Here is an 18,226-nt window from a genome sequence, read left to right as displayed (position 1 = left end):
ACAATAAGTAGCTGGACTCTATGCTTAGTATATGTTTGCAAGGAAAGAATCTTGATTGAATTTGAACTGTAATACTGCACCAAGGTGGAGGAATCCACCAGGGGGGAGGGGAGGGGAAGGGGGGGGACTCCCAGAGCCTATGAAACTGTCACATAATGCAAAATAATTATTAAAAAAATATATATATATAAAATAATAAAAAAAGAAATAATCTGTGAAATGGCCGAACAGCTAGCTTAAAAAGAGAAACCTCAAATCTACCCAAAGTGTAATACTAATGAAACAAAAATATACTTATCATCTTATTACATAGCAGTAAAAATCTCTGTCAAATATGTTTGATTTTAACTTATTTGATCTGTTCAATGTAAGAAGTTTGATTTGACATCTACATATCTAACCCAGAATGATAAATAAGATGGAAAAGCAAAAAAAAAAAAAAAGAAAGTTGCTTGCTTCAAACCCACCAATAGAAGCCTGCCAACTTGCTCTTTTTGAAAGTTAACAAACTGACCAATCATGACTGTGTAATTATATGGAATTGGCCTGAAATGTATAAGAAACCTGTGCTGTTCAACCTTGCTCTTTTTTCTGCCCTGCTGTTCCTGCTGCAGCCTCAGCTGCAGCTGCCCCTCCCCCACCCAGCCCTACTGGGCTGGGAGACCTAGGTTAACCTGAAGAAACCACCCTTTATGCGTTAGCACCTACTTCAGACTTGATTTTCTGGGGAATCTCAAAATCCAGCACAACAAAAGGACGTCCAAAAGCCCTGGGACCCTGTGTCCACGTGGGAGACCCTGAAGAAGCTCCTGGCTCCTGGATTTGAATCGGCTCAGCTCTGGCCATTGTAGTCATTTGAGGAATGAACCAGCACACGGAAACATCTTTCTGTCTCTTCTTTTCTCTGTAAACCCTATCTGCCTTTCCAATAAAAATAAATCAATCTTTAAAAACAAAAAAGAATATAAAAGCAGCTCAAAATAATTTAGAGAAAGGGATAATTATTAGAAGACCTGCGTAGTATAAATAAGACTGGAGTGTAGGTGATATGAAATTAAGTGCCATGAAATTGCAGTCTCTCCATCCCTTCAGCTCGCTCCATGGGCATGATTTATACATGCCTATAATTCCTAAACTTAACAGCCTCGGTTTGAATGCAAAAGGAAGAAGACTATGTCCATAGTTTCAGTTTGAAAGATTCCCCAGAAGTCTGAGTCATATGCCCACCCAGCACAGTCAGCAGGAACCAAAGAATGGCGGAGCATTCAAGAAACAGATGTTTTCATTAGGACCATGCAGTCAGATCAAAACGGTTTTGTGTAAAAAGTAGATTAGAGTGGTCGGTAGGCAACAGAATTGGAGTCCTCCAGGAGGTTAAGGGAGGAAAAAAATCAGTTCTGGTCTTTAGAAATCTAAAAACTGCTATACAGAGAAAAGACAAGCCCAGTCGAGGCAGTCCAATCACCGCAATAGATTACATGAGACTTCAACTAGGGCAGCCCCAGTGGGAGCCCAGAGGGCGATGTCCCGAAATGTTCCCAAGTTAGGGTCTACAGGACTGAATGACAGAGAGGTGAATGTCAAAACAGCACACAGCTTTTCCATAGAACTGATCAGGTATTAAGTATTGCTCTAAGCACCTGACATACATTGATTTGTTCTCCTTTACTTATTAAAGAAAAAAAAAAAGATTTGCTTATATTTTTATTGTAAAGTCAGATTTATAGAGAGAAAAAGAGACAAGAGAGAAAGATCTCCCTGTCCACTGGTTCACTCCCCAAACGGCCACAATGGCTGGAGCTGAGTTGAACCGATCTGAAGCCAGGAGCCAAGAGCTCTTCCAGGTCTCTCATGCAGATGCAGGGTCCTGAGGCTGTGGGCCATCCTCGACTGCTTTCCCAGGCCACAAACAGGGAGCTGGATGGGAAGTGAGACAGCCAGGATTAGAACCAGCACCCATATGGTATTCCAGAGCATGCAAGGTGAGGATTTTAGCCACTAGGCTACCACACTGGATCCCGTTACCTTTTTTAAAGGTAATGGAAAGGCAGATCACAATTACAGACAGAAGAGTCAAAAAGATCATCCATCCAAAAGTAAAAAAAAAAAAAAAGAGCGAACTGAGAACTGTAATAAAAACAATCTCTGGAACTGACTCAGAAGTTGGCCATAAACAGTAGCAGAAGCAGCTGCCACATCCCAATTTTTCTAAATTAAACCTATGACAGGACATCTGAAGCAATATGCCAGTAGCAAAATATGTTTTGTGGTGCTTTAATCCAAGTGAGGCATGCTTTTTGAAACCTTAACAGCATTGTATTATGCTTGTTTATTTGTGAAATAAGAATAACTTGAGTCTGGAGCACCTGAATATACAACAGAAGCTGGATGATGGATGGCTCAGAGAAGCATAAACGCAAGTCAAGCACTTATTAATAGAGGTAGTAGGTTACATCTATTAATGTAACGTGGCTCAAATTCTTTTCAGAAATGCACGGATTACAGAGAATAAAAGAGGGTCCAGCATTGTGGCATTGTGACTCATTGGATTAAGCCCTGTTAGCAATACCAGTAACCCAGCTCCTTTACCTATCCAGCTTCCTGCTAACACCACACAGGCAGCAGCCCAAGTACCTATGGGAGGCCTTGAGGGAGTACCTGGCTCCAGGCTTCAGCCTGGTCCAAATTGGCTGTTGCAGCTATTTGCGCGAATGAATCAGCATATAGAAAATCTCCTTCTGTTTCTGTCTTCCAAACAAAAAGACTCTTTAAAAATTAAAGAATGAAAGAACTGAGCACACATCAGTAATTCAAGACACTACAAAGGACATTTCAACACATCTTTTTATTATATACTAAATTTAAAAATACAAATCTTATTAAAAATGCTTATCAAACATTGTATACATAAGTACTGTCAAAGACTATTGAGTTATGACATTCTGTACATTTGCTAAGGTCGACTAGAAAGAGAACGAAGTAGCATAACTTAGCTGATGTTGCATTTCAGCAGTCAAATGTTTTAAAATTTGGCAACCGGGAAGTAGTGATCTTCACCCGAGGTTTGCAGAGGTAAACGGTAAGAAAACAAACGGAATCGTGCAGCTTTTCCTGCGCTAAGTGTTCACAGGCAGATTTCTCCCTCGACCTCTTGAGTCTCACTGTAATGGGAATTAAAGTGCACAAGGCCACCAGGAATACTTGGCTTGCTTGCACCCTGAACATATGCTACAGCCCACAGCGTTGCTGTAATCAGGGTCTCGATGCTTCGTGCGGTTCCTGAGGCTCTGGAAGTTAATGTTGAATGTGGCTAGGGGACGGGAGGACATTTTCCAAATTGCACCGAAGGGCCTTAATGTATAGAAACACCAGGGATAAAAAAATAATAAAGTTGGAAACAGATTCAAGGAGACTACCTCTGTCTATGTGACCATAGGAATCAAATCAGGTAAGGACCATTCTTCACCTCTGGAAAACACTTCCTAAAAATCTGTTTCCAAAAAATCAGACATGTACAGCAAGCACCACAATACTGTCAGTTAATGTCCACTTACACACTGCATCATAAATACCAGGTATAAAGACCTGCCCTCTACAGGGTCACAGGAAACACAGGTCAAAGTATGTTATCACGTGACACTGACTTTACTAATGAAGTACAACTTGTAAAAAGCAGGTAACAACCACACACTCAAGGAAGAGGAAAAGGAAAGCCTCTATGCTACAAAAGTGCTCCTTTTAGCTCTCAAACCCAAGAGTTCCATTTTGGGTAAAACAAGATTGTAACGTAAGGCCATCAGTTCTAAATAAGCTGATGATCCCATATGTACATACTCACATATATATGTTTCAATCTCAATTGTGATTCAACACTAATCTACTAATACAAAACATTTATAGGAATCATTTTATCACCTATTTACAAAGAATGACAAAGAAATGGAAAAAATCTGAACACAGAATATCATAGTGCACTAAAGATGACATATTTATATAACCTTTAAAAAAAGAATTTAGAAAGAAATCCCTACCTATACTGTTCATGGGACCTAAGAGCAAACAAATGCAATGATCATGATTAACCTTTTTTACTATTTCTTCTAAAAACATCGATATGCGGTCTACTTAAAGTACTGCCTACAAATGCAAATTCTGTCTTGGTACAATGAGAATGTGAAGTTACTGAATAGTTTTTTACTCCCATGGCACATCACACTTTGTAACACTAATAAGGTAGGTTTAGCTAACACTTACATCATGATTATGAATGCTTAATTGAATATTTTCCTTTCTGTAGCTGTGAAATGTAAAGCTTAGATTTGCTTCCATCAGGCCTCTTAAACCAAACTTCATCATGGTTAATTGTTGTAATTATGGCACTAAAAAGAAAAAAAAAAAACGAATGAATTAATTACACTATGATTCATCTCATTTATTTTTGTTTTTTTGTTTATTTTTACTTTTGTTAAAAATCAAAAAGACCCTTGTTTATCAGAAATATAGGAAGGCTATGAACAATAACTTAATGCAAAGATAACCAATTCATCCATACAAATTTTAAAGCAATCACAGACCATTATGACTACAATAGTATAACATTTACAGCATTAGAAATTTGCCACTCTCGGGATACAGACACATATAGGGTTTTTTTTTTCCTTTTTTAATTTTAACTCCCACACATAAAGGAGAACAGGCAGTATTTGTCTTTGTATCTGCTTTATTTCACTCAACTTGCTGTCCTGCAGTTGCATCCATTTTATCACCTCTCTGTAGATTACCAGCTCAAAACGCAAAATCGCTGGTCTGCAACAATAGGTGCTAGTGGAGGGTTGCCATTTACTACTGCCTACTGGTAGTCTGCACTACTGCCATCAAAAACATGATGCTCACCAACACACAGCAGGAAACCTCCTTGCTTAACAGCATTGGTAAAACCTATTCTCTGTGAGAACTCCAGTCACACACAGTGCATAGTGAGTTTTCTGTGAGGGTCAGACTGGGAGCACAGCAGGTGCCCCGCAAGATTGTAATGGGACCTCTGACCTTTCTCTTGCCTGATGACACCCACTGTGCTGCAAAGCACTGCACTGCACACGGGTCTGTGGTGATGGTGTAGGCAAACCCGCGACGCTGCCAGCTGCCGGCAAGCTCAGCACGTACAAGCTTTGGTGTGGCACACGCCCTCAGTAATACACACCATGTTAACAATCTACCCTAACAGCACTTCAAAAGGTTATTGAAACACAGAATTCAAGGGTAAGTTGGACGTCAGAAAGTTTGAAATCTATGCATGGTCTTTTCACAACACACATTTGCCATGAACTTTTTAAAGATCGCTCACACACACAAATTGACAAATTCGGGGGAGCAGGATTTGCAAGGCACCAGCTAAAGCCACTGCTTGGATCACCCTCATTCCACATCAAAGTGTAAGTTCAAATCCTTGCTTCCAACTGATCTTCCTGCTAACGTGCCTGGGAAGGCTACAGAAGATGGTGCAAGTCCTGGGGGTCCTGGGCCCCAACATAAGAGATTTGATGACATTCCTGGTTCCCGGCTTTGACCTGACACAGATCCAGCTACTGTGGACACTTGGGGAGCGAACCAAGAAAGAGATGGAAAACCTCTTCCTCTCTCTCTGCTTCTTTGTCACTGCCTTTCAAATAAATAAGTAAATCTTCAAAAATGTACCAAAATAAGCTTATTTTTTCATTCTATTTCCATAAGCCTTTTGAAATCTCCTTGCTTTTACTAATTTACATCTTTTATTAGTATATTTCAGTGAATCCCTTTTGGTTACTGTGAAACAGGAGGCCATGCTACGCTGATAGCAGCCTCCTTCATCCTACCTTGGATGTGTCTCCTGCGCACAAGAGGCCACATCAAGTGTCTGCCTTAGACCTCACAGATCTGTGTAAGTATACTCTAAGATGCTTGCCCAATGATCATGCCTAAGGACACATTTCTCAGAACACATTGCCACTGTTAAACATGTAATTGGCCGAAACGCACTGTTCCAATTCTATCCCCACCCCACTGCGGCACTTTGAAATCCTTACTTACGTGGTGTTACACCCTCAACCTTGGCCTTAGCTACAGGAAATCTCTGCAACACTCATCCCCAATTCCCAGTGTCACACCACTGACTGTACTTACAGTGGTTCTTTTGGACATGACTAATCTTGACATAGAAATTTTCCTAAAAAATAAATTTATGGGGTTTTGTTGTTCACACTATATCATCTTTCTTAATCACTATGCTAGTAAACATATCCAAAACAATAAAATAAGGAGAATAATTTAGGACTATTATACCTATCTGTGAGTGTCTATGACAACAGTTATTATGCACAATGTTCCTGAATGCAACTATAATTCAATGGAAAGCCTCGTAGTTAGAAAATGAGTGTTCAAGACTAAACTCTGAAAAAGGGTATTTTCTAACTCTAGGAGAGTATTCAGAATTAAATACGCTAGTGAGGAAATGAAAGCAGTGATTAACATAAATACTTTCAAAAGGCCACCTTGGATAAAATTTTCAATGCTATATAAATACATGTGTAAACTTCATGTAAGCCTAGAAGAATTACTGACACTTTTAAAAGGCAATGCTCAATATTCAAGTTTTTCCTTAATTACTATACGGCTTTCATTAATTTTTATATTACTTACCTACCTTAATTGATATAAATTCTTTTTATCCAAAATGTCACCATGAACATTCCAAAGGCCAAGGGTTCATTCATGACAGAATGGTTTTAGGTCACTATTTTGGGATCATTATAATTTCTCTATGGTAAGAATTAATCAAAAGGACTATTTAGCTAGCTATATTTTTCCAACATTCCCAGTGCATTCATGCATTTGATATGAAGTCTGGTGCAATCACATTAGTACCTGAGTACACACATGTTGTAATCAAATCGTGTGTTGACTGGAAAAGGGACTCCCAGGCAATGTGTTGCACCATGGAGGTAATGAGCCCCATGAACTGCATGACGTAAACTCTTAACATGACAGCGGCTTCTTACCTGGTAGGACATTCATCTTTTTTATCAATACATATGGTCTGTCCGCGTATATACCATTCGCCATCATAATACAGTCTTCCGTCTTCAGATCTGGCACTGTGCAGATGCTTCTCAAGCTTCACAGGAGCTAAGGGGTCAGGTCAGACACCGTTACAATACTACCACACCATCAGAGAGCAAAAGGCTCGCAATCGTAAGATTGAATAAAACCCAGGCACATGTGTGAAAGACATGTCTTAGAGAAACTAATACCCAATAAAAACAAAGCAATATGATGTCTCACATTCTTCATATAATTCATTATTCCTAAAAAAAAAACCTACTAAACAACGAGCAAGAAATCACCTATTCACAAAATGACTGCCAGAGCGGGGAAACAGGTGCATTATCAACTACTAGGGCCAATTTTAAGTTTATGCCAAATGCCATTCACCACAGTTCCAATTGAAAACGATGCTTTTCGTGTTCTGTCCTCTGCAATCACTTGACACTTTCAAAGATGCAGAGCTTACTACATATACCGAGAACTCCCCAGGCTTTTAATTCCAAAAGTACACTGTAGAAATTCCATTTTCAATCCCAGCAATGGTTTTATAAGAGTCAAATAAACTCATGCTGGGGAAAGAAAAAATGACCTTAATAGAAACAGACTGTCAAAGGCATATCACAACCCTGAAACCTCTGCATCCCTCAAATGTCACCTGCTCTGGGAAGTCTTCCCCAGCCACTGCAGCTCTGGCTCAGTGGACCATCAGCACCACTTCACGCTTCCTGGAGCAAGCATGAGAACCTGTAACTGCCTCATCAGTAGTGACTGATGGATACATGATCCTGCCTTCGGCACTCCCCAGGAGACCACCTCTTTTCACCATCATATTTAGCACATGTATGTAGAAGGAGACATCATGTCTGAGCACTTCATAAACACACAGAACTATGCTGGGGGCTGGGAACAAACAAACAAAAAAAAGAACTGCAAAAAAGCCTGTGTGTGGGGCTGGTATCGGGCTGTCCCCTGTAATACCTACACATCACATGGGCACCAGTTCAAGTTCCAATTGCTCCGTTTCCAACACAGCTCCTTCTAATGTGCCAGGGAAAAGCAGCAGAAGGTGGTCCAAGTGCTTGGGCTCTGTCACCCACATGGGAGACCTGGAAGAAGCTCCTGGCTCCAAGCTTTAGCCTGGTCTGACCTGGGCCATAGTGGCCATCTGGGGAGTGAATTAGCAGATGGAAGAGCTCTCTGTTTCAACCACTCTGTCTATAAGTCTTTCAAAATAAGTATTTAAAAAAAAAGTTTTCGTGGTACTTACAGTCCAGTCAGGAGACAAGCAAGTAAATAATAAAATTAAAAAAGTACAAAAAGTGCTATGAAGAAAGCAAACAAGTTGCAATTTCTAACAATAACTGTAGTGTGGGGAAGACCTGCTATAACCGAGTAGTGAGACTCTCAAAGGAATTCATAACCTAAAAGTTGTTTCCCTGCAGGGTGAATTCCCAAGGACTATCCTCAGGACAATAGACTTCTATAGTCTTCAAGGAATCCTTGAGTGAAAGGATGGAAATGATCTTATCTTTTCCAGATAAACTATTGGCATGTGACTAGAAATTCCCTCTCTTAATATCTAGAATATGTTATTTAAAAAAATAACTCAACATATTATTAAAAAAAAAAAAACGTAGTTTTGCTAGAATGATGGGAAACCTAGCTTCTTCATCTTTACAGACATTAGCAAAGCCCATTCATGGTCAAAGAAGACTGATACCAGTGTCCGTCACAATTTCAGCAGTGATCAGAGTTTAAAAAAATACAATCAAGACAGCCGTGGTGGGTTTGCTGAAGAACACCACTGGCCTTGTGAAACTGGCTGCACGGCACAGTTTACAGGAGAGGCCAACAATACTCTACACAAAGCTTCTTCATGGTCTTGAACGCCTGCTTAAAAGTGCAACATACAGAGGACACTACAGAGCAGGTTACAGATGAGAAGCTGAGCATGGTCAGAGTGGAATCAGACATTAAAAATAGGAAGCCCAACTTCCGAGCGGCCAAACAGAAAATGAGACTCTTCAGGCCAAACATGAACTAAGTCTGGTGAGAAAAATGACACAGCCAAAGCCTTGGGAGCCGTCAGAGCAAGACCCTCCTTTCAACCCGGAGCACTGGCTGAGATAGCCACCATTACGTTATTTTGCTAGACTGATGGGAAACTGACGTAAACTAAATGTTCCATTATATTCAAGAAACATAGTCTAGAAAACGGAAACAGGACGTATTTGGGAGAATGACTGAAATTAGTCATTATGTTGACAGTCTCGTAAACCACTTTTGAGTTGTAGAGCATTTATTACTCTACAACATAGTATTTCAAAGATGATACTTCCTCCAACAGAGACTTTGTGGGGCAGTGGTTGGATTCAAAAGTTAGTTAGAAAAATTCCCATAAGGCCATGTAGAGGCCATAAACAAATGACGAAGTATCTTTAGTAGAATCGTTAATACATCCTTTACTTTTGTTGCTGCTACTGTTATTCAGAAAAGTTTGGAGGAAAGCTACTTAGCTATTATATAAACAAATCTACAAGTCAATGTTGAAAGTAGTAATAGTAAACACATTTAGTTGTGAGAGAACAGCAAAAATAATGTTGATATGATTTTACAATGCTGTTAATCTGTTTGGCTATGATCTGGTGTTCATAAAGCAAAACAGAATAATTATATTGACTACCACATTCATAAATAATGTTTTACTTTACACTCGAATTATTCCATTTACTGTTTCATAGTCTCTCCTTTTTCTTAAAAGATTTATTTACTTTTATTGCAAAGTCAAATATACAGAGGATGAGAGACAGAGAGGATGATCTTCCATCCAATGATTTCACTTAGCAACTGACCGCAACAGCCAGAGCCGTGCCAATACAAAGCCAGGAGCCAGGAGCTCCTTTCTGGGTCTTCCACGTGGGTGCAGGATCCCAAGACTTTGGGCTGTCCTTGATTGCTTTCCCAGGCCACAAGCAGGGAGCTGGACAGTAAGCAGGGCTACCGGGATTAGAACTGGCACCCATATGAGATCCTGGCACATGCAAGGCGAGGACTTTAGCCACTAGGCTACCGCGCCAGGCCCTCACTCTCTTAATTTTATCATATTGTTGGTACTCTATTGTCTTCCATAGATCTTATCTGCCATCTAATTAGGATTTATTACACTGTTGAAGAAATTAATTTGCTACTTAAATGTTTTTTATTGTACCCAGATAGTTAGGGAAAATTCTCCTATTTTCATTTCACAGTTGGCTTTCTGGCCTATAGCCTTTAATTTTACTGCTCGACTCAACAACATCAGAATAGAGTTACAATTTCTTTTTAAAAAGGGATACTAAGTGAGTTTCTGGAGATTGCCTGGCATACAAACAAGCTTATATTCAAAATATCTTAGTCATATGCTATAATTTCAAAATGAAATCACAAAATAGTTTTCACTACACTTTTTATATGAATGCAGCTAGATCTCAAACAAAAGATAAATGCTACTTAAGCTGGCAAGCTTATTGTTAAAATTATCTTTCATCTGTCCCTACCTCATTCCTCTCCCCCCATCACTTTTTAAATATCTTGTTAATTTAACTTGCCTGTGCATTGTTGTACATTGTGCTGTTTTGTAACAAAACAGCTTTTCAGAATGAGAAAAAAATCAAGAAAGTGTAACTTGCTGTCAAATTTACTAAGATCAACTGGAATATGTAAATCTTGGTAATGGGTGAATTCAGAAAATATGCAGCCTGAAGAAACTGTGCATAATTTCAGCAGGTTCACAACTGCCAGGAGCCCAGCTAGGAATTCCAAATATCACCCCTAAAGAATTACCGGGCCCAAAAAATTCAATGAAGACTGAATATTGAATTTCTGACCTGATACAGCTAATAACAGTATAGCTGAACACCAAAAGAAGAAATATTCTATATCCAGAAGTTTTAAAACTTTCACACAAAAGTCATCAGAGGAATTCCTGCTCATTTCAGGCAGAGTGAATGAGGATGAAAGGGAACCCCTCACAGGGAACTCCTGAGGATGCAGACAACTGATTAGCCCTACATGGCAAGTGCTCCTCAACCCAGACTCACGTTCTGTTTTCACTCTGTGTGGACCCAGCGTAGCCATTGCCTTCAGAGAGAGAGTGGGAGAAAGATAAAAATAAACTGAGTTTTGACTGAAAATATATTTTGGTACTCATTTAAGAAATATAACACTACTAATTAGCACAAATACTAAAACAGTAAAATCTAACGACCAGCTGCTTCAACAAATTTTTACAGTCTAAGGCCAAATGGAATGTAATAAAAAAGAACTATTTCTCCTGGAAGTATTCTCAGCATCTGAAATAACACTCTCTCAACTAGGAAGCTTATAAAAATGGAAAAATCGAATAAGGAAAATGAGTCTCAACTCTCAACCAAGCACAAAAAGCTTGTAATTCTCAAATGTGACAAAATACAAGAAACACTGAGATTAAATGCTCATTTTTGTTCTTGCAACAAATATCCATCCAGTGCTTTCCATGACCTAGCACTAAGCTAAGGATTAGGCACAAAATGGTGGTATTATTTGGGGCAAAATGAACAAACATTTTTCTGTAATCATGCATACATTAAGAAAATACAGACCACTGGCATGTCCCTAGTTCATGAAATTCATTACAGACTGCTGTTATCTGTAATAGTATTAACTGTCTTAGAGAAAATGTAAAAGCAAAGTATATTCAGCAAGTACCAAGTTTTGACATACCAGTGAAAATCTATACTTTTAAAAGTAGAAAACAGACATGTATATACATTTGTGCACTGCTTTCTCCTCATACCTTCCTGATTGTTGTCCAGTCTTCCAGAATGTCAAGATCTTGTAGCATATACACTATATATGGGCGTTGAAAGGTCAAGGTCAATTTAGCTGCAAAGATATCACACTCTGAATCATATTTCCAACATTTATTTTTTCAGAGAAGGAAATCAGGGTTTAGCAAGATAATCCTTTGGTATATTGAATTCTGATTCCAAATGATTATTCATATCAGAATAAATATCATATGTATGTGTGTGTGTGTGTGTGTGTGTACACTTATAAGGTCATAACCACATTCCCTTGAGTCTATGAAATCCTTAACTGTACTTGGTTTCTAAGGTGGAGAGGAAAAGACAAAGACAAGGGGAACATTCCATAAGAAATGCTGAGATTGAATACAATTTCAGAAATACTAAAATGTTTTTAAAAGTACACAGGAGGGCCTGGCATGGTAGTCTAGCAGCTAAAGTTCTTACCATGCACACGCTGGGATCCCACACGGGCGCCAATTCTAATCCCGGCAGCTCCACTTCCCATCCAGCTCCCTGCTTGTGGCCTGGGAAAGCAGTCGAGGACGGTCCAAAGCTTTGGGATCCTGCATCCGTGTAGGAAACCTGGAAGAGGCTCCAGGCTCCAGGATCCTGGCTTCAGATTGGCACGGCTCTGGCCGTTGCACTCACTTGGGGAGTGAATCAATGGACGGAAGATCTTTCTCTCTCTCTCTTCCTCTCTGTATATCTGACTTTCCAATAAAAATAAAATTAAAATCTTTAAAATAAAATAAAAGTTCACATGAGAACTTTTTAAGTCATCATACAGTCATTTAACTTCTAACACCTTATAACTATGAAAATGCATATAGACACAGGTATACTTCGTTTTTTCTTGAGAGAGACAAAAGGAGAGAGCTTCCATCCACTGGTTCTCTTCCCCCAAGCATCTGAGACGGCCAGGGCTGCGACCTGAGCTCAGCCCACGGGTCCAGCACTTGAGCCCTCCCCTGTTGCCTCCCAAGGCTCACACTAGGAGGAAGCTGGAGTCAGGACAGAGCTGGACATCAAACCAAGGTATCTTCACTGCCAGCGGAGAGCCACACCAGTGCTCAAACTTGAGATCAAGAGTAAATTTCCTCTCCTCCCTCATCATTCTTCAAGTAAATGATTTCTTCTGCCCTCAATCCATTTAGTAACTCGTCTTCTACTTTTTGTTTTTTAAGTCAAAATGTACTAATAAAAGCTGCCAAAGTACGCACACTGCGGAAACATATGGCAAGGGAGAAAAACACAGCAGAGCGCCTGGCAAAGGATATCCGAAACAACAACGGGCTTCTTCTTGTCGGGACTAAACGGGTCCTTCCTCTTCTTTCTTGACTGCAGCTCATCATTCCACAGCTCTGGCAGACAAATAAAAATTAAGCATTACATTTATGGTGACAAAAGAGGAAAAGAGACTATAAACTATAATACCATAGTGGCTACCTATTCAAGTATGAAACTACACAATTTCACTGATGGTGTTGCATATATACAGTACATATGTATATATACAAGACTAACACTTTGTGAGCAGCTGTATACAGTACTTACAAATTTTTCTCTGCTTTTTAAATCATAAATCAATGTAGCACATGCTGATAACTGATGGGCACATGTCAGACACTTTGTAAAGTATGTGTTACATGCACTGTCTCCCCTAATTCTCATCTTTATCTTGAAGGTAGACGTTCTGACTACTTCTTCTTGTTGACAAGGAGGCCAGCTCAGAAAAGCTCAGCAACTCTCCCTGGTTACCCAGTAACCAGGACAGGGACCCCGGCATCAAGCCTCAGCTCATCTGATTCCACCACACCCCTCTACGCCAAGGAAATGAAATTATAAAAGATAAAATTAAACAGATGCAAGAACCTCAGGTAACCTAGTAAGCCTTATGGTGGATGCAGAAAACCTCTCCATCATAACCCTGGAAAAAAGCAAATTACACATTGCACTGACCTACTTTATGCATCCCTATCACTTGTGTTCACTGTCCTAGGCCTGAGCCCAAGGGAAAGGCTTTATTCTCTCCCACGCGCGCCTTGCAAGGCTCAGCAGGAACAAAGTACCCCGCTGCTGTCTGCTCACACTATCCATCAGTCCTGCCACACTTCTGTCTCTGCTCATGAGCTCCCGGTGTTTGTCTTCTAAAGCTTGAGCTCAAGCCAAGCAGTCTCACATCAAGTTTTTTGGCAGCCTCTCCTTCTTCCCTGTTCGGACAATACCTAACATCGGCGTCGGAAGACCAGGATATCATGGAGTACTGCGGACTGATCAACCCTCAACCAAAAATCCAAAATCCCAAACTTTTCTTTTGAGTGCTAACAAGACGATGCAAGCAGAAAATTCCATCCTCATCTCATGTGACTTGGTCAAAGTCACAACACAGGCAAACCAGAAATACTGTACGAAGTTACTGCAGGCTACATAGAAGTTGTATATGAAACATAAATGGATTTTATGTTTAGACTCTCAAAGTTATCTCCAAAATATATGTAAATATTCCCAAGCATTCCCAATAAGAGATGCTCATGCTGTGGAGTACATCAAGAGCTTGGTGTCACTCACACGTGCCAAATCCACCACGGCCCTACCTGAGGTGATGTCAATACTGTGCCTGTCCTCTTCCAGCCTTCGTATCTTCTCCTCCAGCTCACTCTGGACTGTATCATATAACAACAGCTTCTCACTCTGCAGGGAAAAAAAAATCATGTCTAGGTAGAAACAAGAGTAAACTAAGAGGACCATGTAACTTACTCTCAAAGCACTGTGACATTAAGTTCAACTTAAAACTCTTAAAGAAACAAAGCTAGAAAACATAGAGCAAAATATACATTTCACTGCACGCAATTACATTTTGCTTAAAAACATTTAAATTTATATGTGACAATGAGATAAATATATACTTAATAGAAACTCACAGAAAATTTCCCTGACTACTTTTTAATATAACCAGGTGCTACCTGTCACTGTAATGAAGAACATGTATTGTTATGTATATAATTTTACCATATTTTACCATTAAAATAACTAGGTCTTTATTCCTAATACAATCTTAGTGTCATATTAACATAACCCAGCATTATCAAAAGAAGACTCAAGCATAAGTTTTAGAATCACTGAAAGCAATTATAGTAAAAATTATATTGCAAACTAGATATATTCAAATTTACCAAAAACCATAAATGACTTACTAAAAAAAAAAAAACAGTTTCATTGGCAGATCAGACTAACAACCCAGATCGACTAATTCTACATTGTTATTCTTAATTATATATTTTTTCAACTTATCAATTTATTTTTATTTGAAAGGCAAAGTTGCATGGAGAGAAAGACAGAAATCTCCCATCACTGGTTCACTCCCCAAATGGCTGCAATGGCCAGAGCTGAGCTGATCTGAAGCCAGGAGCCAGGAGCTGCTTCTGGGTCAGCCACATGAGTCCAGAGTCCTAAGGCTTTGGGTCATCCTCTGTTGCTTTCCCAAACCACAGGCAAGCCATCCAGCAGGGAGCTAGATAGGAAATGGAGCAGCCAGGACTCGAACCGGCACCCATACAGCATGCTAATGCCACTGAGAGAAGCTCAGCTTAAACCAAGGTAACAGATCATTTTTATTTATGTTACACTGCAATCCTTATTTTGAAAGCCATAATGTGTATGTAAAATACAAAGTGCATAGTTTCTTTATATAAAAAGCCTAAGATACACCCCAAACCCACCTAACAACATGCTTAGCTCTAGCAAGGACTTGGGGCTGTTGGGACAGCACTGCATATCACCATTCACTGTGCACACAGCCCACAAAGGCAGCACTCCCAGCATCAACCATGAAGTCCACTCCCTGGGTCGTATACCTGAAGGTTCTTGTCCGCTGCACAGGGAGCAGACAGCTTTGTCACTCTGAGCAAATAAGACCTGAAGCAAAAGCAAAGCTGAAGACAACGACAACTCAAGGTCACACGCAAACTTATCTCACTGTTCAGCTCTCTCTGCTGGCTTCCTTGGATTCAGCCCGGCTCGTGATAAAGTCGTGTATAATGCTCCAATCTTATCAACACTTTGCTACAACAACTGAGAACTATCACACAGCAGAGGAGAGGAGAGCAGAGGTCCCCTCCACAGATACCGTGCTGCGTCAGTTACACACAGAACTAGGTGATAAAGCTTTTGCTTTTAAGAATACAAAAGCTTACCTGGCAGATTCTTTCATTTCTATCCAAAATCTGCCCTCCATCAAACGGAAATTCTACAAAAAATAGGTATTCTAGTTAAGAAAATAAACAAAAGCCATGAGAGTACAAGATGTTTCCAGCACTGAATGTCTGTTTCTAAAGACAGTAAAAGTGCACTTCACAGTACACAGAAGTGGGGCCCAGCACCACAGCCTAGGGGCTAAAGTCCTCGCTTGCATCTGCCAGGATTCCATATGAGCGCTGGTTTATGTCCCAGCTGTTCCACTTCCCATCCAGCTCCCTGCTTGTGGACTGGGAAAGCAGTGGAGGATGACCCAAAGCCTTGGGCCCCTGCACCCGTGAGGGAGACCTGAAAGAAGTTCCTGGTTCCTGGTTTCTGGCTTCAATTGGCTCAGCTCCGACAGTTGCAGTCACTTGGGGAGTGAACCTGCAGGTGGAAGATCTTTCTCTCTACATCCCCTTCTCTCTGTAAATCTGCCTTTCCAACAAAGATAAATCTTAAAAAAAAAAAAAAAGTACACAGAAGCGCTTGAAGCTGTTCCCATTCTTACTTCCCTCCCCATTTTTAGAAGGTTCTCTCCCTGTATGCCAACCTCCAAGATCCATCAGAGGGCTCTCCTGAGCAGAAGGGAAGAACTAAAAGCAGCCGGAGAGGCCGGAGCAGTAGCACAGCAAGCTAATACTCCACCTTCCAACACCAATCCCCCTGTGGGTGCCTGTTCGTGTTCTGACTGCTCCACTTCCGGTCCAGCTCTCTTCTTTTGGCCTGTACTCAGGTGGGAGACCCAAGAAAACCTCCTGGCTCCCAGTATCAGACCAACTCAGCTCTAGCCACTGTGGCCTTTGGGGGAATGAACCAACAGACAGGGGATCCTCTCTCTGTGTCAAATCTGCCCAGAAGAGAGAGAGAGAGAAAGGGAGAGAGAGAGAGAGAACACAGCTAGATGGAAAAGAAAGGGGTACCCAAACTCTCTATCTTGGCGCCTGAGTTTAACAGGTAACTTAGTTACGTACACACAGTACTTGTAAGCAGGCATTTCACTATTGTATAACATCCACACCAATGCTGACTGCGCCTGTTCACTAAGCCCTTTCCCGGGCTGCCACTTAGGCTGTTTCATATCTCAGACGCCCAGGAAAGTGGCTCCAAGGTTCCAGTGCAGATCTCACACTGATCTGTGCTCCCAGGGTAGGCATGGTGGTATAGTGGTTAAGGCGCTGCCTCTGATACCAGCATCTCATCTGGGCAATGTTTCATGTCCCGGCTACTCTAGTTACACTCCAGCTTTCTACTAACGTGTGCCTGGGAAAGCACTGGAACATGACCCAAGTCCTTGGGCCCCTGCACCCATGTGGGAGACCCAGATGAAGCCCTTGGGTGCTGGCCTCGGGCTGGTCTAGTCCTGGCTGTTGCAGTCAACATCTATGGAGTCAATCAGCGGACACAAGATCTCTTTGATTCTTACCTCTCTCTCTGTAACACTGGCCTTTCAAATGAATAAATAAATCTAAAAAAAAAAAAAGTTTTCCTTGATACCTCCCTGAGCTAGGTACCTCACAATTTCCAGCCTGATTCAGGCCTGGAGTCCTGGGAGATTTCGAAACACTAGCATTACCAAAGTGTGACACAGACTAAAAAGCTATGTTTTTTTCTTTTTGGAATGTACTGCACTGGAAAGCATACATAATAGGATTTTAAAACATAGAAACACAACCTAGTTATGTGGAAATGACTAAGACGACTCTTCAAATCATCAGGGAACTTAGATACTAAATAACAGAAAAAGGAGTTTAACTATATCCTGAGGATAAAATAAATCCTAACTACAGGCTTTATACTACACATAAAAATACATGCATCAGAACTGACAGAAAAAAATATGAGGAGTTTTTCAGAACACTCCAGAAGTCCCTGGGACTGTTTATGACTAACTTTAAAATCAGTAGCTGCTTTGACCTTTACTGGACAGAAGTTTAAATCCTCACAGGGATGGAAACTGATCAGCAGTCTCATGCCTACTGTGACTTCCCGTGAGTTCATTACATTTGGTAACATGCTTTTTATTTTGCTGAACAGTCAAACCGTGTGAAAAATCAACAAAGTTATTCACATTTGCCATAGCAAAA

The 18,226-nt window shown here is 40.5% G+C and overlaps 1 protein-coding gene across 1 annotated transcript in view; it reads right to left on the bottom strand.

Annotated features, from left to right (window-relative positions):
* Nucleotides 1–2,826: 2,826 nt before the first annotated feature.
* The window catches only part of BRMS1L (BRMS1 like transcriptional repressor), a 39,724-nt gene continuing 24,324 nt past the window's right edge, over nucleotides 2,827–18,226 (bottom strand). The window contains exons 5-10 of the mRNA XM_058666351.1: nucleotides 14,501–14,597; nucleotides 13,184–13,267; nucleotides 11,894–11,958; nucleotides 11,160–11,199; nucleotides 7,035–7,161; nucleotides 2,827–4,379 (exon numbers count right to left, since the gene is read on the bottom strand). Coding sequence (XP_058522334.1) covers nucleotides 4,262–4,379; nucleotides 7,035–7,161; nucleotides 11,160–11,199; nucleotides 11,894–11,958; nucleotides 13,184–13,267; nucleotides 14,501–14,597 — 531 coding nt within the window. The 3' untranslated portion in view covers nucleotides 2,827–4,261. The remainder of the gene's footprint in view (nucleotides 4,380–7,034; nucleotides 7,162–11,159; nucleotides 11,200–11,893; nucleotides 11,959–13,183; nucleotides 13,268–14,500; nucleotides 14,598–18,226) is intronic.

This window comes from Ochotona princeps, chromosome 6 (genome assembly GCF_030435755.1).
Source record: "Ochotona princeps isolate mOchPri1 chromosome 6, mOchPri1.hap1, whole genome shotgun sequence".
NCBI lineage: Eukaryota > Metazoa > Chordata > Mammalia > Lagomorpha > Ochotonidae > Ochotona > Ochotona princeps.
This window is presented reverse-complemented; position numbering and strand designations above follow the sequence as displayed.